Raw genomic sequence first — 27,951 nt, forward strand, 5'->3', positions numbered from 1 at the left:
ACAACCAACGTAACATGGAACCGAAACCCCAGGGGCAAGAGGTCATACCATCAGAGAAAGCACGAGTACCTGTTCATGGTCTTCTGGATTTCTTAGGCCAATTATCTTGCCCCTGTCAAACAGGCTTCCGTCCAAATAGGGAAGTAATACAATTTCGGCGAAGATACTTCATAGGTAATAATGAGAGAAGCACGCTCAGCATTTAGCATATCTGCTGGCAACTTAATTATTATATTGGGAAATATATGATACCACTGCTTCAAAGGAACATATCTGTAACCTGAAAGGAAGTCACAATTGATTCATTTTTTCTAAGATTATCCATCTGCATCTAAATTTACAAACCTAGTATATGATTTTCTTTTCAATTTGAAAATGCCTATAACAATCATGCCTTCAGCCTCAGCACTATCCCCAAACCTGAGGTTCTTTTTCTACTACATAGAAAAAATTTCATAACAGCTCCTGCCAGCCTCCATCATCATGATGATCCACTTGCACATTGACTGAGCCACGCCATTGCCATCTCCTAAATAAACAGCACTATTTCAAAGAATTTTCAGTGAATTAACTTCATGGACCAAAAACCTAGCAACTTAAGCAAGCAATGCTCCATGGTTCTGGCCTCGTTGGCAGTATGTTCTTCCAACATAATTAGCTATCTCTGCAGACAAAGAACTCATCATTTCTTGATCTGTATCAGTTTCCATTTTCCTCACAGCTGGATGGGTTTGCGGTGGAGAACGGAACTGAACTCACGCCATTCATCTTTGGTGACCCAATATGATTTTCTCGAACAGTGATTGTTTTGGGTTCAGAAAATTTCACTGAAACCTGTTCTGAAAGTGGCTGCTGCTGAGGCATCAACTCCATGTGCCTGAGGGCTGGCACGTCACCATGACAATACCTGTGCCACATATTTCTGTATGTAGACTCTAGCCCCCTTGTGAATTTTGCTCCATCACAGACAGGTGACTTTATCATAAGTTCTCGGAGAGTCATTCTCAGCTCTGCTAAAGCGGCGACATCAGAGGCCAGTTGCAAGGCCAGCTGGACATATTCGTTTTCTGTTCTGGCAATCAAATGCCCCAGCCCTGCATTTACAGTCAATCAGACATTTCCACTTAGCATTAAGATAATCATTATGACTGTGATTTTTAATGAAAATTAAAAACTACAAGATAGCAAAGAAAATTATGGTAAGGGAATCTAATGTTAAACTGCTCATTAACTTTAAAGCTTGCTTAAATGCATTAAAAATAAAGGGTAGATAAGAGGACATAAGAGAGCTTGGGACATCTGAAGTGGGCTGTATTTAAATGGTCTAACAAACTGAATATGGACCCAAACTATAATGCAAGACAGATGCAGTCTTGTTTAATGTGGAACTGCCTTTAGTGGATCAAGATCTTAATTTCACAAAATAAAATTTGCATTTTAGAGCAAAAGGCAGATCAGGGGTCAAAAAACAGAACATTTTACCAGCATAAGTGCCAAAAGAACGATGACAAATTTAGAACGGTAAGATCAAGCATCCATATATCGTTGACATTCTGCAACTGATGGTTGGGCATTTTTATATTTATCTTTTCGCAGTACAAATTAGAACCTAAGAAGTAATAACCAACATAGAAATACAAAAAAAAAAAAAAATACTTTGAGCAATAAGGCATCTGGTTCCGACTTATCATCATATGAGTACTATTCAGAAGAAATTCCAGGGGTGCAATTCCAATTCAATACCAGACGAAAAGGACAGTTTAAAAGCAACACAATTCCCTGGCCACTGAAAATATCACTACTTAGGCAGAGCTGCATGCTGCAGATGTTCCTAGTATGGTAATAAAATACTGGAGTCAAGATGCTGTTAGCAATGGTAGTCTAAGGATGCAGAGCGAACATTAGAAAGTCACTCACCAACTTTAGCGAGAAGGCTGACACCAACATTATGAGCATGCACTGAACCTGCCATAGTAATGCATGGAACCCCCATGTATAAAGACTCGCATGTAGTTGTTGTTCCTGCATATGGAAATGTATCCAAGCTGCACAGGGCGGAAAAAGTCGGAAATCATTTGCAGTAGCCCAAAGTGTTGGATGATATGACTTCTAGGAATTCTAGATATAAGAAACCAGGAATAAAGAATGTCCAGGAAAGAGTTCCAATTTACAGCCAAATGTAAATTAATGATATTTAATGGTGCTTGGTCTACAATTTTTACTTTACAATATTACAAGTTACTCACCAGGGTTAGGCCAGAATGTCCAGAAAAGAGTTATAATTTACAACAAAATGCATATTAATGAAATAAAACGGTGCTTGGTTCACAAAACTTTTACTTTACAGTATTTCAATTTTCAAATTACTCATCAGGGTCAAGCCATATCTCAACCTTAACAAGCTCAGGAAGAAAGTTCAATTTTAAACAAAGAAAATGCCATTGATGATCTTAACAGTGTTACCAGTTTGTTTTTTATCATGTAATTATTTTAATATACTCACAGGGGTCAATCCATAATCAATGGATGCAGACATACAATTATCATCAGTTGACCAGCTGACCAATCATTTAATTTAGTTAATAAGAACATTCAACCAGTCTTAGGTACCACAGCTCAACTCGGTTTGCCATGGAAAGAAGGTACACTCAAAGCTTGAAGACACCAAGTGCCACAAAGAGTTCCCAGTCCAGGTAGCATTGCTGCTTCAGCTTGGGTTGGATACAGAATTTATTTAAAATGAGTACAAGGCCACTAGATTTACATTTTTTTTCCTAATCAAATGCCTTCATTTATTCATTTATACAAGAGATACATACATATGTAGAGATATGGATATATAGAAATGAAGGCTAGCAAATGCATATCCAACAAGACTGAAGTGTGGTGGTTGAATGGACATACAGTTATGGGATCTTATGTAATTGCAATTGGCCAGCTAAATTATAAGGAAAAAAATATAAGAAAATGTTGTGGTACTGGAATAAGTGGTAACTCTAAAAAGGACAGAATATATGAGCAGATCAAAAGAAACTTGAGATTTGCACCTACAGATTTCAGCATGATGGAGGATGAACAAAACAATAAATGGCATGATAAGCATAAATCAAGAAGAAAGGGAACACAAGTATGCTGATGCAGTATTCATATATGCAGAAAAAGACCATTTTTCACACATCACGTACGAAGGAAAATTCAATGTAATCTTTCACCTGATATCCATTAGGGAATATGCTTGCATATGGTCATGGTTCAGAAGAATTAGAGGTAAAAGATCGACACGTAAAGGTTCCAGTCCCAGTTGCTCCAATGTTGAAAGAAACCTCTGCCTTATACTATCACAACAGAAGGGTTTACACTTGACCACAAGCCGGGAATTTGGAACTGCACATAATATCCTTGCCCAAACTTGCAACACTTTGGGTGTTATCTGTAAAGAAATAGATGAATTAGAACTAGCATCCCAGCTTTGATTTAGATTTGACTGATTAATAGTGGTAAATGTGCAAAGCACTACCTTTGCCAAATTATTGAAGCTCCCAAAGGTAACAAAACCATTGGAAAGAGCTGGTGTTGGAGAAACAGGGCCAGCTTCTGGAGAAGGTGTGTAGCATAGAAAACATTCAGGCAAACGAACCAACTCTTCAACATGCCTGTCAAGTAAAATAATCGTCATATACAGATTATCTATAAAAAACAAATAGCAACAAAATCTAGAGGATGGCTGTCAAATCGAACACACGTTATAAGCTTACTTCTGCTTAGTAGTAAGTGGATCAACCAATGAGTCTGTAATTCTGTAATCAATTGTAGGCAAACCAGTTGTATTTGGGTATCCAATCCAAGTTACCTACAAGTAGAACAAAAGAGATGATATGAGAGAGACAGAAATGTCACAGGAATGCAGACAATTACAAATCATAACACCAAAGATACACGACTTCATTCATTTTTTATTATGAAATATGTTGCAAGGAGGCCATTCAAAAATAAAACTTTTGATGGGAAGGGATGTTATTTATAGTCGTTTGATTAAAAAATTTTGGAAAAGTAACAATCAGTTGCAGGATGAGCTTGCCCCTGGAAAGATGATGGTGATAGCAGATGGCATATGGTGGCAGTGGCAGCAGCAGTTGAGGATCGCGACACTGGTGGATCGTAAAGATGGAATAAGGATGCTTATAATAGGACATTAAGGCAGCAAGTAGGGTGGCAGAGAATGAACGGTAGTTATCATGATAAAGGAGGGTTATGGTGCCATGAGGTAAGGTGGTGGCAGCCATTAACTGAGTGGTAGTGCAATGGAGGGTGGTTTAGTGGATGGACAGCATTTCAGGAAGAATGATAAAAACTTAGCAAAGTGGAACTTTGTTTTCTAATACTTCATGTCAGAAAAATTAACATATGCCTTCCATTATCAGGACAAACCAAAGGGAAAGCTGTAAAATGACCATGACAAATATAATACCTGAACAGGGGCTGGCCGGCAGGCCATTGTCCCTAACTTATTGTTTGCAGTATGACCTGTAAGTTCTACCAATATGTCAACTTTATCATCTCTAACCATGCCAGCAACCTTCTTCTCATCAATCCCGTAAATATCTCTCCATAATCCACCCTTTTTCAAGACCCTGTCCTTAAATTTAAGGGTTTTGGCATCTGCCTAAAAAATCATATTAAGAAGCAAATAAGAACAACAAGAAACATTATCTGCAGTATAAGAACAGTATTTCCTTATATTTCATGATAAGATAAACTATGTCAATCATCAGAGAGAAAAATGATGCACCTGCATTCTACAACCAATTATTTGGTTTTTCACCAACAAAGTATAAATTAGATGTCCAAGACAGTTCATCTTCTACAGAAGCATAATTGAAACTAATAAGGGAAAAAGTTGGGACAAACACTACCTTCACTACTGCAGAATACACAACAATCTTGTAATTTGTGTAGTCATGGTGTGAAAGTGGAGCCTCTATGAAATATGATACAGAATGAGTAAAATAATCAGGGGACACATATCCAATTATTAGCGGTCGTTCCATATCTTTGGGATTATCCCAGCTGGTGTGCGGTGCGTATAGCTTCATAAAGCGCCTTCCCCATTCCCTGTAAAACAACATTACTATTTAAGTAGCAGGAAGATGCAAAGGGGAAGCATATATAATGAGGTAAAAAAGCAGATACAAGAGCAGCTGTATATCACCAGTATCTGTTAAAGCAATTAGAGACATTAACAAGAAGAGGAAAGAAAGTAGTAATTAGGTAGTAGTTGGCTCAATTTTGCTGAAGTGAGAGCAGGTGCTGCTACAGGGATGCGGATCTCTCAACAAAATTTAGAATAAGGAAATGCCTAAGAAATGGATGCAGGAACAAGGCTACAGAGCAGGTGCAACGCTATAGGCAGAAGTTTCCTGATACTAATGTACTTGGTGCATATTGCCAGCAGGGAAAACTAGCTTATACGATAGTTTAAGCGAAGAGTGATGATTCTAACATAGTTTCCGATTCTTATTGCTATTTGACCAATGAAGATGATAGAAAGTCTCCTAACTGATTGGACAGTGCAGGAGTAACTTCCAGCTTCCTAGAAGAATATTAACTATTTCAGACTGTTGGGGAGTACAGGAGCAAGTGAGAAGCTATACAAATATACATTTTCATGTATTTATATAAAAGTAGTGTGAAATTCTGAAAAATTCAACAAAACCAACCAGGTCATTGACAACAGTGCATAATTCTCCACTAAATACAAAAACTGATATACACAATTTTGGTGAAATTTTTGGTCTTTTTTTGGGACGAGTGGGGGATGCAGAGGATGAGGACTAATATGAATATGTCATTTTCTAATGGCACAGGCCTGCCATTCAGTATGTCTAATCTCTGAAGCACTTTAGTAAATTTATTCATCTGCAAAAGAAGAAAGTCATGCTCCTTCCAGCTCTCCTGCCCTACCACTCAATTTTCAGCAGCTGTTCACGACTAACAAATAATAGCCCAAAAATTGTGTATCTACAATGACTAATATACATCATAAATTAAGAAGAAAAAAAAGACCTCAATTCTATCCTTTAAAGAGGTCATGTCTATCATGTTACTGTTTGATATGTATAATGATCATCATACAAGTACATAAATTGTAGGCATTCTAAAAGAACTAAGCAAATCTAATATAAACCGCTTAGTTGTTTTAGATTCGTTTCTAATTATTAATTTGCTCCTCCTATTTTCTAGGTTATCCTTCAGTTGTATTAATAAATCCTTCCGAGGTAAGGAAGGGAATCGATTTCTAATAGATACTATCACTAAAAAATTTGATACCGGAGTCCTAGTTATTCCTCTTATTGGCTCATTGTCTAAAGTTAAATTTTGTACTGCATCCGGGTATCCTATTAGACCTGCACCCATTTATTATATTGATTGATTTGGTTGGGTATATAGAAATCTTCTCATTTATCAGAGTGGATCCTCAAAAAAACAGTTTGTATCAAATAACGTATACATTTGACTTTCGTGTGCTAGAACTTTGACTTGTAAACATAAAAGTACGGTACACGCTTCTTTGCAAAGATTAGTGTGGGATTATTAGAAGAATAGTTTATGGAAGAAGAACGAGTTGTTTCTTTGATCTTCCCAAAAACAACCTCTATTTCTTTATATGGATCACATAGAGAATGCATTTGGTATTTGGATATTGTCCATATCAATGACCCGGTGAATCATTCATAATTGGTTTTGGTGACGTGATGAGACCTTTAAATAGAATAGAAATGACCTATAAATGATCACAAGAAAAAAAAACTAATGTGACACCCATTGATAAGATCACGATACCCATATGCCAAACTATTCCAGATTTTGCCTTGAGATGTGTACTTGTTACATAGGTCAAGCCAATCAATTCAATAGTTGGCTAAGCTTGATAGTCTAACTACTCATAAAATTCACTCAAGGTTCACAGGACCAGACATCCTTGACAAGGGTATACTGACAGTTGACAATACCAGATATTTAAAATTATTCCATCCAGCAATGGATGCATGATTTGGCATATATTGTATGGGTGCCAAGAACATAAATAATGTTAGATCTACAGGACTAGCATATATCATGAATTAAAATGGTTTCAAAGAGTGGGTAATTGGCCTCTTTAGAATCTAGATAGAACACCAGTGTTCTGTCAAAGTGGATTTTCCAGCAAGAAATTGAAGGTTTATAAGATTGAAAGTACAAGCCATCTGAACCAAAGACTCAATTAAAAAAAAAAATCAAAAAGACTCTGGCAGATAAAAAATACAACAGGTTTACATGACTACATGGCAAAAGCACATAGACTACAGACAGAAGTGGCTAGAAACAGAAAGTTTCCTCCCTCACAAGGGAAGTGCATCTCCAGATCAACAAGCAAAACTCCAAAATGCAAAAATAAGAGTCAAAAGCAGCAACTTCTAGTATAACAAAAGTGTAAAGCAAACAATAACAAATAATCATCATATTTATAGATTGATGTCTCCTAACTTTCAAACTCTAATACTAGGATTGAAAGGCAAGTGACAATTTCCAAAAAGACTTTCTTCACATCTTCCAATTAAAGTGTGAATATTCAAAATGAAACAAAGCCAAACCTTTTTTAAACAGAAAGCATAGTGAAAAAATATTTTAATGCTAGGTAAACTTCCGTACCCGTGAGCCTCAAAAAGCTTATCATCTGATCCCTCATGTATATAATTCATAGCAAGCAATCGATTCTGACCAAAAAAAAAAAGGGTCATATTCCAGAATTGGTACAGAAAGTACTAAAACAAAGCTGAAAGGAGATCCTTATAAGAATGAAGCAGAACAGTATTTCAGCATCTGTCCCCTTGATAATCAAGTCACACTAACCAAATGTCAAATATTAAAGAAAAATAAGGAAGTAATACATCAAGTTACATGAAAAAAAGTTGTAGTGTACAGATATTAAAAAAACTAGCAACACCACAAGCTTTGCCAGAATGACTTAAGCCATAGCAATAGTTACAATGCTACAGTAGAATTTTATAAATAAAAATGGTCAAAATCACATTAACTGTCGATGAACCAAACAATCCAACCATGATATGAACTAATGGTAAAAGGACATTAAGCAATGACTATGAATTGCAATCACAATTTAACAGAATTGTTAAGTTATGTCTCATTCTTGTGAGAAAACAGGACCAGAATGGGTCGAGACCCCGAAACTCATTCATGTGGGAAAAGAAGAACAAAAAAAGGAAAGAAAGGAAGGAAAGATAAAGAAAAGGAAAAGTGAAAGAAAAGAAGAAAAAAGAAAGAAAGAAAGAAAGAAAAGGGAGAAGAAAATGAATGAAAGGAAGGAAAGAAGGAAGAAAGGAAAGAGAAAGAAGAAGAAAAAGGAAAAAAAAAAGAAAGAGGCAAAGGAAGGGATAAGAAAAAGAAAGAAGAAGAAAAAGGAAAGAAAGGAAGGTAAGGAAAAAGCGAGGAAAGAAAAAAGAAAGAAAAAAAAAAGAAAAAGATAGAAAGAAAGAAATAAAAAGAAAGGAAAGGAATGGAAAGAAGGGGAGCAAGATGGAGGATACCTACAGGACTCTTGACCGCACTGTCATCAAGACAAGGCTGGACAGTGGGGCGTCCCGTTTCATGGAGGAACCGGAACACCCCTGTCCCACAAGATTTAAAACCTTGAGGTCAAGTACTAGGAATGACCAGTATATAAATTTATAAAAGAGCAGTGGGAATCTACCTAGCCATCAAAAGATTAGAAAGTTTATAGTTGCAGCATGCTAACATCAAGCATTAATCTTAAGCACTAATTCAGTGCATATGATGAGGTTCATGATGTATGCTACTAGCATACGATTATGTGTGAATTGATGAAACAACAACAATCTAGATGCCAATCGCTAAATAAGAATTATGCAAGTACAGTTTTGAAAGACATGAGCAAAAAATCAAAAATACAAGCATGCATCTGTGTATATACCAATTCAGCACCCTGGCTCAATCAGCATTATTTCCACTTTGCACCACTGCATGCCTAGGCAAGAAACCACCAATTTTGCATTTAATTTTCAAGTACTTTAGATGCTGCAGATGAATGATTAAAAGTGGAGATTTGCATTTTAAAGAGTGACCACTTATCTTGTAACAATAAGATTTGGGTTCAGATACCATGATAATATCATAAATCCCATATGATTCACAATTTTATTGGGAATTGTGAGAAGGCCTCAATCTAACCTATAGTCAGGAAGTAACACAAACATTGTTGTTACAAAAATATCAAAGATATAACGATTGGAGTTAATGAAGTTTAATTTTGTAGTGTTGCCGAGCATATTTTAATGAGATAAGGTTTTATCCAATCAAAATATGGCTGAAAATGTTTTAGGCATCAAAGCATCCTGCAATTAAGATAGCCAACTCTTGATGAAGACTAGAGAAGGTTCTAAGAAGAGCGCTTAGGCTTAAACAAAGGGTTGGAAAGAGGACCCCAAGGACGGAGAAAAAAGCAATGTGCGATGATTAAAAAAGCTTAAGACTGATATTAATTTTGATAAGAACAAAAGACCAAACAAAGGCCGCATAAAGTTGATCCCAATTACACGTATTGGGCTTGTAGATTTTCATTCTAGTATAATAGATTTATTGACTCGAAATGAACAATAATTGAAAAGACTTCACCAAGACAGGTAGTCTTGGTATGTTATGCTCTTATTTATAAAGATGCATGATCGAAGTGGGAGAAAACAATAAGAAGCAGGTGTACACATTGGAACAAGATAGGAATGCTAGTGTAGTACCCTAAGCAACAGCTTTGTCTAGCAAGTTAAAGAGGCATGAAGTGTGATAACTGATTACTGTGAACTGTGAAGTCATAATTACATAAATTCTACATTTTGTGCAAGTAGTACACATGGGATGCTTATAGAGGTCATTATCCAACAACCTGGAAAACATATGGGAAAACAAGCTGCCAGCATCTATGAAGCATGGACATGGATACAAGATACAGATATAACACAATATTGATACACCTATGGCAAACCTGAAAAAGGCAATGTATGATACAGCTAGGAAATACTAATAAATATATGTATTTATATATTCATACATGCATGCATAGATATACAAATATATGCACATATATTATAAAATATTCATAAACTCAACTCAACTAAGCCTTAATCCCAAACTAGTTGGGGTCAGCTACATTATCCTTTTTATACGGATATATAAAAAAATATATTCATAAACCATAGTAGGCTATCAAAATAATATAGTCAACTTTTACATGCTCATTATTTAGTCATCAATCAAATCCTCACCTCAATTCATACTTCATTTTCAAATATTAACATCATAAACTATAAAATTGATCATTAAACAATGAAGGTTAACATTAAAAAAAGAAAGGAAACATCCTCCCACTTATTTTTGAAGTATCAGGGAAGTATCTTGGGTGTATTCAATAAGCATATGGACTGTTTTTTATTTTTAAAAAACAGGATAATTAACACAAGTATCAGACACGTATTTGAAAGTATCCAATCAGTATCAATATCCAATATGACAAGCGATTTTAGGTATTTATGCTTCCTAAATGCCTGAATTTTAAGAATTCTTCCTGTGTCAAGGAGAAAAAAGGAGGGTTTAATTCTACAAAGTTGGGCATCAAAATTTTTAGTTAGTTTTATGTAAATATTAGAACCCACTGATTTAAAAAATAAGGACAATAAAATGAAAATGATACCTGTCCTGCATTACGTGAATCAGGATCAATCTGAAGGCATCTCTCATATGCCTCTATAGCCAGAGCAATATTTCCTGCATCTCTATAAAGGACCCCTAACATCCCAAGATGATGATGATAAATATGTGAACAAGAAAACTAATTTCTTAATCCAGTTCACAAACAATTCATTTATCAACAGAAAACACAATTTATACAATATATACCAGATTCCTGACAAAGGAATGATGATATTAACAAGGATAACGATGATGACGATGATGATGATAAATTGAAGTAGTCACTAATGATGAACTGTTCAATAAACAACATTTACTTAAGTATATTTTTCTACAGAATGAACATAATGGAGAATATTCTAGTATAGGCTTTAGTTGGTTACAATTTGTTGGTTCAAATCCATTTCGGGCAATTATGACAAGATTAAGATGTTCATGGGACATTTGTTTCAAGCAAATAACTAAAGCTTCTGAAACAGAAATGGAGAAATATTCCCACTCAGTTTTCTTAAAAACCAAGAAAAAAGTTTTAACAGAAGACCTTAGCTGCTTCATTCCGTTACATGAAATCTGATGAGATAGCCTCCGCCACATTAAACATTTAGCTCCAACTTTCTGAATTTAAATTTGACATGTTGGAAAATAGTGCCTTGTCTTTTCTTGATTAGTTTTTACTTCAGTCAACAACTGAATTCTCTTAAAACTTACAAAACTTTAGTACACGTCATCTAGGATGTAATTGTGTGCTAGAATCAGATGGCAATAAATAGACTACAGCACTTTCCTTTAGCCAACCATGTCATCATACATAAATCAACAATCAATAAAAACACTTGAAAGTCAAAGGCTCAGGACGAATAATTATTGGATATGACAGCCAGGAATGGAACAATTATTTATCTGGAAAGCAATCTGCAAGAGAACTCAAGGTGATTACAAATCTAGCAATAACTTCTATATGCAAGTAATGAAAAATTAATTGGTGAATAATGATACCCATCTAGCAAAGTACCAGAAGAAGTTATTATACCATCCATTCATACCAAAATTTATTTATCAATGTATCTTTAAATAGCATATTGCTGACTTTTTTCTTTATAAGAAATCAATTAATTAATAAATAAATGAAATCATAATCCAAGTAAGGACCAGCAAGCCTTGTCTTTCTATCTCAAGCATAAAGCTAAACATGCTTGCCGAAAGTAAAGTCTTGATTCTTAAACAGTATATGCTCCAAATTCTACTCTTACCTTTTAAAATTAAACTAGTTATTTTTTTTATCTATTCAGTATCGATTAAAATCTTATAGTATCATTATTACCATCAAATGATCAAATCTCTATCAAACACACATTAGCTTGTTTATAGACATTATACCAATTATATACAAAAGAAGTGGCATAGCAAGAACTAAAGAAAGAAGAAATGGAATTCACCAACTACCTAAGTTATTATATGCTTCTGCATATGTGGGGTTGGCTACAATAGCTTTCTCAATCATACTTGCTGCAGCATCCATTTTACCCTATAATTATAGATAGATCAAATATCTCCAAAAAACAATAGTTTCAATTATGCGCATAGGAAGTGAGTTTGGAATAACACCTGAACAGTATAAACAACTCCAAGGTTGTTTAGCGACTGTGAGAAGTTAGGTCGAATTGATAAAGCCATCTACACAAATATCAAGAAGTAAAAATGTCAAATCCAATAAAAATGATTACAAACAGCACCACACAGAGAATACATCGGAGCAACTGACTTGCAAATTAGATGTGATTAAATTCACCTGATAACAATCCACAGCTTTGTCGAGATTATCTCTATCCTTGTAAATTACTCCTAAATTGTTGCATGCCTCCGCACAATGTGGATTGAAATGTAATGCCAGTTCGTAAAATACGATTGCCTTCAGAGATAAATTTTCAACATTTTAGCTACAGGTGAAAATAATTTAAAGAATTCAACAGAACTCAAGATTAAAAATATCAATCCTGCAAATATAATCAAGAAGAGAACAATAAATCTGGAGTTACAGATTGGGAGAATAGGTAAAATAAGATCCGTCGTCTCGGTACTAGATCTTGTACTAGTACCATCCTATTACAGTGTTGGTATGCGGTACGGTACGAAACGGCGAGGCGTATGAGTGTCGGTACGGTACGAAACGGCGAAGCATGTGAGTGCCAATTGTATGCTCAGTATGAGATTGCATACCGGTTTAATATTGGTACGGTATGGTATGCTCGGTACAGTACAATACCAATCAGTACGGCAAACCTTGGATAAAAGTAAAACTATATAACTAGTAAGTGCACACTTAATTGAATGCCTTCGTTAAGATAATTAGATGACAAAAATATGCATTGAGAAAGACAAGTTAATAAGGTTTCTCTTTGACTGACCATGTCAAATTTCAGCATTTCGCCATATGCAACACCAAGATTATACATCGCATCAGCATAGTGCCAATTGTAATATAATGCTTTCTTGTAGTATGCCACCCCTTGGTTGATATCACCCTCCAGTTTTACCTGAAGACATGCTACAACATTGTAGGTACATGTGCTACAGAAGAAAAAAAAGATTGTACCTTTTTTATTTTATTATAAAACTTCACAAAGAAATTCACTTTGAAATTGAAGAGAATAAGAAAGCAGTGAATATCTAATCCAACTATAATGTGTCAGCTTGAACAAATTCAATATGATAATTAATCATACATGCATAGCAAGACCACACTAAACTAATATTAACAAGGTGGGGGGGGTGTGGAATTGGTTAACCTAAGAGGGGTGATAATAGGAAAACTAGAACCTACGTGTCTTTTGAAGAAAGTATAACAGTACACTGAGTAGCACACTAAACTAATATTAACAAGGTGGGGGGGGTGTGGAATTAGTTAACCTAAGAGGGGTGATAATAGGAAAACTAGAACCTACATGTCTTTTGAAGAAAGTATAACAGTACACTGAGTAGCATAAGATATTTATACCAATTCCGGAAATAAAACAATCAAGAATAACACTTCTAGATTATAATAACAGTTTACATAGATAAATGAATAAACATGCCAACCAAGGTTCTCTGTCTCGGTACCGGACCCCGTACCAGTGTCAGTACAGTACGAAATTTTTTTGACATACCGAATGTCGATACGCTATCCGTACCTAGTAACAGTACCGAACCAGTACCGTATGCTCTGTACTGCCCGGTTCGGGCCGGTATGGCATACCATGATGCCAACTATTGTCACACATTACAAGCCAAAGACACTCTTACAAGAGTCACGAAAATTCACTTTTAGTTATGTAGACAAAAGATAATCTTCTTCCCAAAAACAATAAGAATGTAAAAACTAACTATTATAAGGACAAGCAACAAACATTGAAATAAACAATTAACATCAAAAGTATCTTATAACCAAGGTGCTCATGCCAAAGTGAAGAGTGCTCCAATCACAATAACATTAGATGCATAGGCCTTGGGATGCATTTAGGAAAATCACGCAATTAATTGGGTAATACATATTATAGAATACCAAATGAGAGCTTGATGAAGGTACAAAAAGTTGATCAATGCTCAACTTTCACATGGAAGGATTGTGTTTACACCACATCTTCACTCAAGGTGGCACTTGAGAGACACATGCTCATTCACATTCAGCGGTGAGGTTAGAACATGATGAGTGCAATAAGACTTCCATTAAAGGTCTCGATAAGTACTAAGACCAGAGTGACAAGCATCATAGAAAAGCTGGCCGAGTCGACTATAAGAGGTTATGGCATAGGTTAAACGGAAAAGATAGCCCAAATAAACTACAATGGAGCAAGTTGAAGGAAAACTAGTAACAGGATCGAGGCTAATCAAGTACGGTTATCAGTTTGACAAAAGATACCAGATCTAGCCATTAAGATAGACATGAGTAATGGAGGATAGTTGGCACTAATTATCAAAACTGTCAAGAAAGTGGAGGCCAGATGTGGACTGCCATCTTCAAAGCGAGCAATTACTTTTCTTTTTTTGAAGTAAAAAGTGAGCAGTTACTTACTGCTTGTCTTTTAGTATAAATAAGTGGATTGTAATCCTAGAAGGATTTTTTGACTCATCAAAGAATCCAATTAATCTTTAATTATCTTTATTCTTTACTTTATCTTTACTTTTCCTCGATCGTAGTTTACCAGTAGGAGTCTAAATCAACCCTTAGGAGTAGCAATAACAATAGATTACTTCAATCATAAACTCGGCTACACCCTGTCATACTCCGTCCATCTTCTTTTGAACGGACAGTGTAACGGTAGCAAAAGTCCTTGGAGCTTAAAGCACCTAGACCCATGCTATTGTCATCACCATCCTTTCATGATCCTATTTTCAACTAATCTAACGCCAGTAGCACGCTCAAGCATCTACATCTAGCCACGAGACTTGTCATAGACTTCCTGGCATGCTCGTCTCCAGGCGAAAAGAAAAGCTCACCAATAGATTTTGACTAAAGAATATTATCAAGAACATATTTTGTTGCTAAAAGAAGATAAGGAAATGTTAGATGTAGAGCTCCAAATTCCCCTCATGAACTTGCCCAAACCCAACTACATAGTACCACTTTTGAGTCAAATTTCTAACACAAACAAATTCAAATAAAACAAAGGCATCCTAGTGCACGGAGCTCTCGCCATTTCAGGGTTTGTGGAGGGTTAGACATACATAGCCTTACCCCCGCAAGCAGAGAGGCTATTTCTACATTTCAACTCCATGACACGAAGGTCACAATGGAGCAACCTTATCATTGCGCCAAGGCTCGCCCTCTTCAAATTCAAATCAACATGAACCTAATTCTTACAATGGTATGAAGGGGTTAGGGTTGACGACCTACATTGGTTGGGTTAGTGAAGGAACCATGGCCTTCCTTCTCATTCATGACTATCACCCAAAGGTGGCAATCTATGGGTCGGATTGGGTTGAGATTGTATACCGACGCCTATAGGGCTTGAGCCCAACTGGACCCGGCCTCCCAACAAGTCAAGTATGCCTGACCCGAACCGACCAACAGCCAACCCACTGACTCAGCCAATCACTAACCCGTTTTACTTGGCACAAGCCCACTAATTTCAGGCTTCATATTTATGAAAGGGCTATTTTTCATAGTTTTTGGATTAAATCATGACATAACAAAGTAAATGAAATAACAATATAAATCATTAACCTAATGGCTCACGTTCACCCCACAAATCCAATGCTTATATGTGTATATATATATCCCCCGACCTAACGAGTTGCAGGGCCCTGAGCCAAATCTGACCACCCCATTGACAAGTCGGCATTGGATAACCCATTCAGACCCGCGAGCGGCAATAGGTTACGTTAGGTGAGTCGGGTCCTGAACTTGTCGGGTTGGGTAAACAAGTTGGGTCAAGAATTGCCACCCTCGTTATTGCTGGTGTGCTATCTCCTAATTCATGAAGCAAATAAGTGGCAAAATCCTTGAAGATGAAGCACGAGGGATGGATCAGTGGGGCAATGAGAACTAGGAGTCAGAGGCTAAGAATGAGACTAAAGAGATAAGGGAGGGAGAAAGAAATGGATAAACAGGAGGAAGAGTGCGCTAGGAAGAGCAAGTGTGGTTTGGAATGACGAAGAGGAAGTGAGAGAAAGAGATGGGGTAGGGGGAGCAATGGGAGTGGAGGAGGGAGAGAAATGAGGGGCGCAATAAGATAAAGGAGTAGGGGATTGGGTGTTAGAAATATCAATATTGTAAAAGGCATTCTTGATAGCTCTATATGTTCCAAGCTCTCCCACAAATGGCACTAGTAACAAAACAGGCACCCAAACACTTACTAAGACCCTTTGGCCTGTATATAAGAACCAAGCAAGAGCTGGAAGTTTGTATGGGTCAAGCAAGACTATCATGGAGTAGACGGGCTTGTGTTTTTATAAACCCAAACTAGGCAGGTCAAGCTCTGAATTTTGAGCCCTCAACCCCAAACTAAGAGAGAAGATGATAAAGCTAAAGTGGAGGCATGGGGAATAAATGGTTGGCAGCATATAGCAAGCATCAAATAATGGGTGGTAAGATGGTGACCGGTAGCCACTCTAGATATATGGACATGACATGACACAGAATGACACCACATGGCATCTAACAATAACAAGTCTTGCTTGCATGTGCTAAAAGGGTCAAAACTAAGCAAAATCTCTTGGTGTGTTTTGACCAGAGAAAATGCATGACACTGAAATAGAGTGCTAAACAATAATTAGCTAGACTAATGTTTAGAGTGCTAAACAATATTAGCAAGACTAAGGCAAGTAAGTGTCAAACCTCTTATTTTCTTCAGTGCAATATAGAGAAAGTGCAAGTTTTGACAAGAAATATCACTGAGTAGTCAATATAGTTTAATATCTTCATCTGCATACGCTTTTAAATATTTGTATTGTTCATAAATCTTCTTTGCATCCCATATTTTAAAGAGGTTGAAGTTTGACTAATTAAGATGTGTGTACTTGGCATATGACTCTATCACCTAGGTGTAGCAAAGTCTAATAGTATTAATGCAGTCATTTTTTATCAAATAGGGATTAGCCATGCAGCAACTTCTTAAGTTGAGAAGGTTTCATGAAAGTGAGCCTGGCATGAGATCGATAACACCAGCTGGTGGTAGGGAGATCTTGCTCATTGGTTGCACGTTTAAGCTTAAGCAACAAGGAAACAAACCTTGAAAATTCCATTAGATTTGGAAAGATCTTAAATGAATGGGAATAAGACAATGTTTCTTAATATAGAAATTAAGATCATAAGTTTGACACAAATAATAAACTGAAGAATCCACAACTCTATGAAGTAGTTGAGCAAGAATTTAAAAAAAAAAAAATCCCTTAATTTAAATATTGGAAGAGAAATTCATGAAGTAGGAACCTGACCATCAATCTTCCTCATAATATTTCTAGGTTTTATTTCACGAAAGAAAAGCTAACAACTCAAATTAGCTGGATAAGAAGTCTGTCCTTCAAGCATGTGACAAACAACTATGATGATTGCTAAGATTGTTAGAAGTGAGAACATTTCCCAGCAAAATTTAATGTTATTTAATTGTAAGAAATAAATATTTTAATATTTTTCACACCACACATAGGATGTGTATACAACAGTATAAGTGTGCTTCAGTTTGTTACTGAAAATTGATATTATCACAAATATGTTCACAAATTATTAAAAATTAAGCAACTAAACTGGCACAGGAAAAACTCATGGCATCATTAAACCATTTAAACTGTGAAGAGGATTTGTATCCTCCCAAGTAATAAATAATTGAGTATGAGCATGATAATATATTAGCAAAGTCATCAATGTGTACCCACCTTTGTTCCCAAATCCGTCAAAGCTATTGCCATGTTGTTTTTAGCAATCTCAAAGTTTGGAGAAACAGTCAAACATCTGATGCAGCACAAAATCCAGGAAACTGGAGCATCAGTACAGGCAGCAACTACCAGTTGCACCAAGTAGTCATAACAAGAACAAATGCTAACACATGACAGGAACTGCCAAAAGTACCTTTCATAGCAAGCAATGGCTGCTTCCAAGTCCCCACGGTTCTTATATATAACTCCCATGTTGCAGTATGCTTCTGCATATAAGGGCCTCTCTAGTGCAGCCTTCTCATAGCAACTAAGAGCCATATCATATTGCATCATCTCAGAGTAAACCACTCCGAGATTATAATATGCAGGCTACAAATGATTGGCATATATGATAACAATAAGTATGATACATTGGAGGTTACAATTGTAAATTTAGAAAGGGAAAAAAGAAAAAGGACAAAGGTGGCGATCATGAATTTACCGCATAGTGGCTGTCTACTTTTAGAGCTTCGCAATATTTCTGAATGCCTTCCTCAGTGTTACCAGCAAGTTTTAAGCTGGTACCAATATCTGTTAACACAATGGCAAGGCATTCTGCAGCAGGTTTGTATGAAGGATCAGCCTTTAGAGCCTTCTGATATGACTGCATTAAATTTGTTATGTAAGCTTTATGAGTAAAGGAAAACATAACACCATCTTCATGAAACACAGATGACAGACTTATAGAGAACATTTCCAGAAAGTAAACACGCCAAAGCATAAGAACAGAACAAGGGTGAAAAAAAAAGTATGGCAATATCCTAGTTGCCAGAATTGGTAATGAGTGCAGGAGCAGGTATAGGCGTGGGTGTAGGGGAAGTGGACAAATAAAGTGCCTAGAAGTGCCCTGATTATGTTTCTGGGGACTTTTCTGAAGCAGGTATGTCACCCAAGCTAGAAGCTTCCCTCTTATAAAGGTAATATAAATACATAAGTCTAAAGAGGTGTGCACACAAGCACGCACATAAAGAGATGTGTAGAAGCAGTCTACTCAATCACATGCCAGGTAAGACTAGCGTTTGCTAAATAAGCAACGTGCACCTTTAAACAAGAATCAGGTATTATTCAGCAAAATCAAGCATCCTTGCGCAATAGCAAATCAGCTCATCCAGAGTAGAACCAGATTAGAATCAAAATCATGATCAGCACAATGGCAACTCAAGCAGTAAAAGCTGAGGATAATAATAGCTAACAACAGTAAGAATTCCAGCCATGCTACTTCAACTACCATATTTTCACAGGATAGTATTTTTTGTAAGAAGATATCTCCATGACAACAAGCTTAGACTGGATACTAACTTGCATGCTTGATGTATGTATCTCTATAACAAGGATACAGAGCAGACATGCAATAGGATACACACCACAACAAAGGCTTGGGCCAGTGTTTGTCCATCAAATCAGCATGGAAATGTTTATAGTTTAATGCAGGGATTCCTCAAACTCTGAGTAGAAGCCTAGCAGATCAACCATGAGAGAACACCTATGCCCATTAAAGTTAAGTATAAGGTATCTAAAAACACATGGAATCGATGCCACTAAAGAACTTGAACATATGTCCATTTGTGCTCAAAACTTCAAATATTCAACATTCTGCATTCACATATTCTCAGTAAAAGCACTAACAAGTCCTACCCTTCGCAGATAAGAAAAAGATTAGTCATAAACCCACGTCTCAGCCACACCAAGAGTTTACAGGCACATGCTACTCTGGACAAATGGTCTTGGCTTGCACATTGAGCTTTGAGATTGTTATCCTATTCACATATCTATAAAAAAAAAAATAACAAATCACCCTTGAATCTGGCAATGATAAATGAATTCTACTGAAAACATGTTTTGAAATTGCCACGAGAATTTTTTTTCTAACAATTCAACATGTAAATTCTTGATTAGTGTTTTAAGCTCATCATATATTGAATTAGAGGGGCAAAATAAAGAACAATGATGCAATGGTTCAACTAACCGTAATGCGGATTTTGTCGAGCACCCGAGTTGTAAAGAGTAAATCTAGAGTGCATCTTAAAAACTTAAAGAATAAACAAAGAAATAACATAAAATTCATCTGCAGGGTCATGAGGAATCATGTCTACACCAGTCATTCATAGCATGGGAACAACAGCATGTGATAGGCGCTTTACCTCAGCAGCCTCTATCAGGTGACCTTCATCCTTGTATATAACTCCACAGTGAGTGAAGGCACATGCATTCTGTGGATCCAGCCTAATGGCTTCCATGAAGCTATCAAATGCTTGCCGTGTCATATTTTGCATCTGGAGGCATATCCCCTTGCCTATCAGGGCCTCCACATTGGTACTGTCCTTCTCAAGGACACTGTCATACAACACCAGTGCATCCGGAAATTTGTTTCGTGACCGAAGGATATTGGCATATGAAAGCGCATCTTTCCCTTCGAACCTCTTCTTGGGGGGAGTATCCTGGGTTGGAGGTACACCTGCATCCGAGGAAGACCTTAGCCCTTTTAAGCACTCATTCTCCGATGCCGCACTAACGCTTTCTCTCTCGTTACCAACACTCATCTCTGTCCATGCCATTAGATAAGCACTCCCTATTCCGTTTCTGGAAACAACATGGAACAAAAAAAGGTGATAGCAACAAGCAATTCCTCTACCAGGAAATAGCACCAAAATCAAGACTTTGTAGTCGGAACTGGATCCAAAATCTGGAAACCAAGCAGATAAATAACTACATTCTGTGGCATCACGATCAAAAGAATAACTCAACGATCGTACTCAAGGAACTTAAGCGTTTCCATAGTTGATTAACAAAAAAAACAAAAATTTCATATTGTACTTTCCCAAATATTCAACTTTGAATTCAAATCATAACACTAATGATTTTAGTAATACTACCAGAGTTTTAAAAAAACAAACGCAAAAAATTGAGTTAGAACACGAATGCAGAATTTAGCACTCCTAGTAGCATCCGATCCTACCAACATCCAATCTCTAACACCTCCATCACAAAGGTAAGAAAATAAAACGCTAATACCCGCGCTTCCCCACAAGAAAACCATAAAACGGCTACCATTCAACGCTAAATAAAACCAACAAGCAAAAAGGACAAAAATATCAGAAAAACAGATGGAAACTCCAAAAAGAGCCGAAAGATTGGTCCCAGAGCGCTAGAGACAGTGTAGAAATCCAAAAATCAAAAATAATTCCTCAAAACCAACGAGGAAAGACAACAAAATAGAGAGAGAAAGAGAAAGAGGAAAAAAGAGGGCCTAGGGATTCGAAGCTCACATTGGAGGAGGAGTGCAGCGAGTTGGGGTAGAGAAGCCATGGAGACGGCGCTTCGAGAGGCTCAAGTAGAGGGCTTTCCAAGGACGGGAACCGAGGGTTTTGGGCGCGAGTAGAGGGATTGGGGGAAATAGGGGAGAGAAAGAGAGAGAGGAGCTCTTCTTATTTTCTTTGCCTTTCTTTTTTTTTTTTAATTTTCTTATCTTACTCCATTTCTTTCTCCCTCCCTTTCTACTGCGGCCGCTCTCCTATATTTTGGCTCCTAATAACGGGGAGTGTGGGGGCGGCGTGTCCGAGTCGCTTCTCTTCTCTCGCTCTCTCTTGTGCCCGTCGACGCCACTCTTCAGCCTTCAATTGTCTCCGACCCCGGCCCCCCTCTCCGCCCGTCCGTTAACCCCGATGCCAATATATAAATACCAACTCCTTCGTGAAATGGCCCTCTCGTTCACTGCAATTATGGTTTTGCCACTCTCGCCGAGGGCGCTTTTGGTCCGGTGGATTTTGAGATTCTGAAAGTGTACATGCCATGCACGGCTGGATATGTGATGGCGTTTCCGAATCTCAAAATCTATCATGTATAGCAGTCGTAATTGAAGTGAAATTTTATATTTTCAGCTGGATATGAACAGAGATATATTGGTTTATTTTGCCAAATATAAAATTTAAAAATTTTGATTTGGTGAAGATATCCTAATACTTTACAAAGATTCGCAGCAGATGCGGATATTTTGATAAGATATTATAACGTCGTACAAAGATACGCAATGACTGCAGGATAAATATTTTTTTCATCTTTAGGTAACCCTAGACCAATATGTCGAAGAGGTACATTGAAATATAAATAACACACGAGCCTCATGCATATGGGATGCGCATCCAATCTAACCAAGATCGTAATGCTCCTTAGTATCTTGGGATGCTCCATTGGGATAACGGGGGAGCAGCTGTCATTGTGGCAGTAGGGAGAGCAAAAATAAGATCGTCAAATATTTGCATGTCAATCTTTTTATATATTATACAAAGATTATGTAATGAGATATAATAACCGGTTGAAAATATTGGCCGCACTATTTCTGCATCCCTCGACCAAACCCTCCTAATATGATGATATGATGCTACTGTATTGGCCAAAATTGGTTCAAATTAATATCTTGAATCAAGCAAAAATTGTGGCTAGAGAGAGGTAAATCTTTCTCACCGTGCTCCCTCCTCCACAGGTATATATCCATTTAGTGTTTAAGAAAATTAAACATATTCTTCTTATATAGGTTAGTTAAAATTAAACTCAAGTTTAGAAATATAGTGATTTGTGTTAGACAGTACTCTTTGATATATTATTTTGTAGGTCTTTTTGGTATATTTATCATGTTTTTATGATCACACTAAGTAACAAGTGGTCTAGGGGGACTTGTTATTGGAAGGTAAAGATATGCCCTTGATATTGCCATGCATTGACAAGCTGCAAAGGGCTATTGCTCAGGTTGAACAACTAGCATTAGCCCCGTAGGTATCGAACAGCATGTTATCATATTACTATATAGTCATGTACACAAGTATGGAAGTACTCTTTTTGGAATGTTTATAATGAACACATAGTTTTTGTTTTTCTTGGTATTTACTTTCTTTCAAATTTTTTGAATTATTAATGTATAATTACTAAAAATAATAAATTAGAAACCAACATTTTGAGTAGGGTTTTGATACCATATATTTCATGAGTAATTAATTATCTCACATCTAACATGCAAATTAGGAATTAGGAAGGTATAAGACTTGCTAAGAATAGTAAGTATAAAGAAATCAATGAAAATCTGTTCAGGCATTATGGAATGGAATGACAAAAATTGAAGATCGCATATAATGAAAACTTCACCATCTCTCCAACTTTTCTTAAAATATTTAAACAATACAAGCATATAGCATATTCATGAAAATTTGGCAAATAGACCAACCATATGAATTGTCCAATCCATCAAATTGCATAACACTTCCACATTTTTATTGGCAATCACCAATATTTATTTAAACTTATTTTGGAAAGAATTAAATTGTTTCTTATGTCATATTGTTATGTTTTGCCAATAGTTGTTGGCTCAATTAGTTAAGATCCCACTTTCTAAGGATTGGTCCTCGGAGGATGGCCAAGGTTTAAACCTTGGTGATGGCATGTTACTACCATATTACTAAAGAAAAGTCATATTGATATAATTTAACGTATCCAAGGCGCATACTTAGAACTTGAAGTTAATTGATAATCTATGAGAAGTCCAAAAGGTAAATTAGAATGAATTAAATATAAAATATAATGTACATTCTAAAGCAGCATAACCATGTAATACATGTTCTAAAATACCATTTCTTTTATTTTTTTTCTAATAAAAGACCATGTAACACATGTTCTAAATTACTGTTTATAAAAATAAAGGAGGAAAGGGTAGCAATATGACCATCTCATATTCCAAGACATAAAGAATGAACTCATATAATTGCTAGCTATTTTGCTTTCATATATATCCTAGTGTTAAATAATGTGTTCATAATGATGTTGGAAAATAACTGGAAAATGATATGCTAATAACTTGCTAATATTTGCAAATAATTAAAATAATTAAAAAATAAAATATAAAAGAAATAAGAAAGATATGCTTGGAACATGGCATGTAGGAACACTATGCAAAGGACATAATTTGCCCCAGCATGTAGGTATGTGGTGAAATTATCTCCAATTAAGGTACATACAATGAATGAGACTCAACCCAAGCCTCAATTAAAATTTTGAAATTTAAATTTAAGGGAAGCATGCCTAAAAGTGTTAGCCATGCACACACTCGTGTCATGCATGCCAAGCCACATACATGGCATGGGTAACTGAGTTGAGCAAGAGAGTGCAGAAATGTAGTCTCCAGCACATGACTAGAAAGCCCAACTAGGCCTTGAGCTATTGGATTTCTTAAAGTGCAAGTCTTCTTACATTTAGTTTTCTTTTATGAATTTAAAAAGTATTTCAGAAATAAACAACCATAAATTTTTATATAGTGTCACAATCAATAAAAAGAAAGATATTTCTTGCAATTCCAATTCAAAGAGTTCATCTTTGCGAAAATTAGGTTATGTTGTGCCGATACAATCTAGGTCTTTTGATTTCTAAATTTAGTTTCTTTCAGACAACTATAACATTGTGATTAAAATCCGTACTTGCCTAACCATTATTTCACTTAGTACTTCTACAACAACTAATTCCTTTATCTTATATCTTATTTTTTATTTCATACATTTTGAAAGTTAATCTTTTGCATGGCGTGACCATAAATGGCCGCATTCCAAAAAAATAGCAAAATGTAAAGCAATAAAACTTGCTTCCAATTTTTTATTTTAAATAAAAATAAAGGTATTCTTTTCATGAAAAAGAAGGCTAAGAAACCATGGTTATGTTTGTTGTTTAAGATCAAGGGTCTTGAACAGGTATTGTTTCCATTCAGGTCTTACCTATTTCCACCACACCCAAAAACTCATGCAGTTTGGTAGTTCATGTTCCAATTTGTCACCTTTTTTCTTATAGTAATGTAAAGAAATATGATGTTTTGAAAATCTTCTTACAGCTCAGACAAATATAAACTCAGATCCGAAATATTCAAGTGATGAACTCATTTTTTACTAGAACTATAAGTAACATGAGGCAATAACTATAAATTAACACTCTATTCAATTCCTCCTCTCAAGCTTTATTGAGTACCTATTAAAGAGATCAAGCTTGGCTCACTAAAGATAACCACTTAAAATAAGCATGAATTTAACTGTGATCAGAACTCTACTAAGATTAAGACATAATATTTACATATAACTATGACATTAATTATGCTGAATAGTAGTGACCTTGAATGGAATTCTGCCCTCATTTGATTTCGGCTTTAGTTCCTCTCATCCTAGTTCTAAAAGAAAAGGAAAACGTCATGTTTACACAATCAAACCTGCCATTCTCACTCAAGAAATTATAAAATGAAAAAAATTGAAAAGGAATTAGCAAATTAGTTTGCATTAAACTATATACACAAGGGCTATCAAATGAACTGAATGGCTCGAGTTTAGCTTGATCTCGGCTTGACAAAAGCTCGAATCAAGCTTGACTCAAAGTAAAAAAAAAATCAAATTTGAACCAACAAAACAAGCTCAAGCCAAAATTTTATATTTACATAAATTTCAAGCTGAGCAAAATTTGGCCAAGCTCAATAACGTTCTAATACATTCATAGCACAATTTTCTTTACCATCATCATGAAGATTCACTAAATAATATTTTAAATTCATGCAAGGGGGTGAAACTATTATTAGATAAAAGATTCTATAATTAAAATAGTCGATCAAGCATTTCTCAAGAAATTACTAGTAACGTATGAGAATGGTTTATTAATCTCTTTTAAACAGAGAATCTTCCTACAACGAACAAGTATTCCCAAGCAGAACGAGCAAAACATGAGTAATATTATTCCTCAAAATTTTGGCTTGATGTATTCCAGCAAAATTTGATGCAACTTAGTCATCATCAATTTTATGGAAGGTCGATAAAATTAATTTAACTTTACTAGTAATATTTTTTTTTAGTTTTTATCTGTTGTAGGGACCGTAATCTTCTTTTCGTTGAAAGAACTGTAAACTTCTTGATATTACATCTATAGGCTTAATCTCATTTAAGATTTTTAAAGATTTTTTGTTGCTATCCAAAAAATGAAGTCTCAATGGTAATGCAAGATTATAATTAAGCCTTTACTCCTTTATAGCAACAGACCTCTGGGACCTCATAACCAGAAAAAAGAAGTAAAATAAACCAAAACCATTAATTATTACCATAGTTGAAATAGCTAAAATTATTAGTTTGCTCACCCAAAATTTCCTATAAATGCTTTGCTCAAAATCAAACAACAAAATATCAATATACAAAGCAGTTTATCTAGAACCGGAAATGCAAGTTAAAGTTACAAAAAGAATCTTACATCCATACTTTTGTCATTGGAGTCAATATAGAGCTCAAGCCATTATTATCTTAGAAGGAAGGATTATAAATAATTCAAAAAATTAAAGCCAAATAAAGGTTTATTTTTTCACATGAGGCTAGAAGTAATTTCATCAATGAAAGGTGACAGATGGAAGAGAGAGGAGCATGAAAAAGGTTAGATAGGTGTGGTGCATATATGGGTTCGGAACCGGCACACCACCCATACCGTGTGTTGGTAGGGTACTGAACTGGTACCGTACCAAACTGATCGCCGACCGGTAAGGGTGCCGGTACTAGTTCGGCAGCCCTTAGATGGGATTATCATATGATCAAGTTCCACTTAAAGAAAGCAATCGCCATCCTAGCCCGAACTGATGTCGACTCACCCTCCCACTCAACAGGTAAAGATCTTTCTTCCATTGCCTTACAACCAAAAGATAAGACTCCACCATTGTAATCTATGGGTAGAGCAGTTTTGGTCTTCTCTGAGGATAATAGTTTGTTATAGGAACTCTATAATACATTAGGAAGTACGACTAGTCACCTTTACCGGGTTGTACTGCTCAAACTGGAAATGGTGAGCCTACAATAGGAAATTCTCTATAGCTCTTGATTACAGGGGTGAGATTGCACTACTTTGATACTTGATCAATTTTTGCACTCACTATTTTCTTTTTGTTATAGCGCTGCTAGAGTCTTTCCTAGTTTGGACAGCTCCAACAAAGGCAGAGCTTCTTGCTCCAAAGAGAAGAAAAGTGCTAGCTCACAAATTGAAGCCTGCCACCCTTCCATAATTATGGCTAAGGAGCAAGAGGAAATACCTGATGGGTAAAAATGAGGCTGCACCATCTAACTCTATAATAGTGGTCGGAATCGGTGAGGAGTTAAAAAATAATTGCATCCCCTTGGGCCAAATCACTGCAGGACCCTACTAAGCGTACAAAGCAATTAGATAATCCTTTCTATGTACCAACTCAACAAACTAATCAACTAGTTCATGCCAGATCCCCTCATGAGCTCCTCCGAATGTCAAAGCAGCAAACATCTGCCCCCGATATTGAGGTTGTAATTGAAATTGATTTGGAAAAATCACCAGACTTGATGTAGACTATCGTAGCCTCTGCGAGTAGGACTAGATAGGATCCAGAAATGACATCCGCCACATCAGAAAGCCCAATCGCACACCAAACTTTTTGATGCCATATCTTGGTCATATGCTGCTGGATTGAGATGATCTTCTTTTCTCACATTGGGTAACATGAGAAATAGTTTTTTTGGATTTTTGCTGCATCATCTTTAGGAGTTTATACCCTTATGATCGAGCTATAGTTTTCGATAGATGATAGAGAAAATATTATCTCATAAAGAATGAAAAAAAATAATTATGATCAATGCCTCCAAAATACAAAGTAACATAGATAACGTAACTATAGCCTTGGCAAAGAGACTTATTAATACCTACAAGAAGTTTATGTCGATGGTACAAGAAGCTAATACCACTCACAAGAAGTCAAGCACTCGTTCCTTGGTTCCACCGATCGATCAACCA

The 27,951-nt window shown here is 36.1% G+C and overlaps 1 protein-coding gene across 2 annotated transcripts; it reads right to left on the reverse strand.

The window, feature by feature from the left end:
- Positions 1 to 276: 276 nt before the first annotated feature.
- Positions 277 to 21,802, reverse strand: LOC103720747 (putative UDP-N-acetylglucosamine--peptide N-acetylglucosaminyltransferase SPINDLY). 2 transcript variants are annotated; one of them, XM_008810600.6, is made up of 18 exons: positions 21,417 to 21,802; positions 20,292 to 20,730; positions 18,593 to 18,754; positions 18,305 to 18,480; positions 18,112 to 18,187; positions 13,164 to 13,292; positions 12,548 to 12,667; positions 12,364 to 12,432; positions 12,202 to 12,283; positions 10,760 to 10,854; positions 7,690 to 7,754; positions 4,914 to 5,112; positions 4,469 to 4,663; positions 3,756 to 3,850; positions 3,518 to 3,653; positions 3,213 to 3,430; positions 1,918 to 2,045; positions 277 to 1,094 (listed from the first exon to the last, which is right to left on the reverse strand). In XM_008810600.6, exons 2-18 carry the CDS (start codon positions 20,703 to 20,705, stop codon positions 700 to 702), a joined length of 2,754 nt encoding a protein of 917 aa, XP_008808822.2. In that variant the 5' UTR covers positions 20,706 to 20,730; positions 21,417 to 21,802; the 3' UTR covers positions 277 to 699. The 2 variants fall into 2 exon arrangements, with proteins under 2 accessions (XP_008808822.2, XP_088562775.2); XM_088706649.2 differs by lacking the exon at positions 13,164 to 13,292 and having other exon boundaries at positions 21,417 to 21,798.
- Between the last annotated feature and the right edge of the window lie 6,149 nt (positions 21,803 to 27,951).

Source organism: Phoenix dactylifera, chromosome 11 (genome assembly GCF_051530095.1).
Source record: "Phoenix dactylifera cultivar Ajwa chromosome 11, Ajwa_hap1_PhDact_Kaust_v1.1, whole genome shotgun sequence".
In the NCBI taxonomy this organism is placed as follows: domain Eukaryota; kingdom Viridiplantae; phylum Streptophyta; class Magnoliopsida; order Arecales; family Arecaceae; genus Phoenix; species Phoenix dactylifera.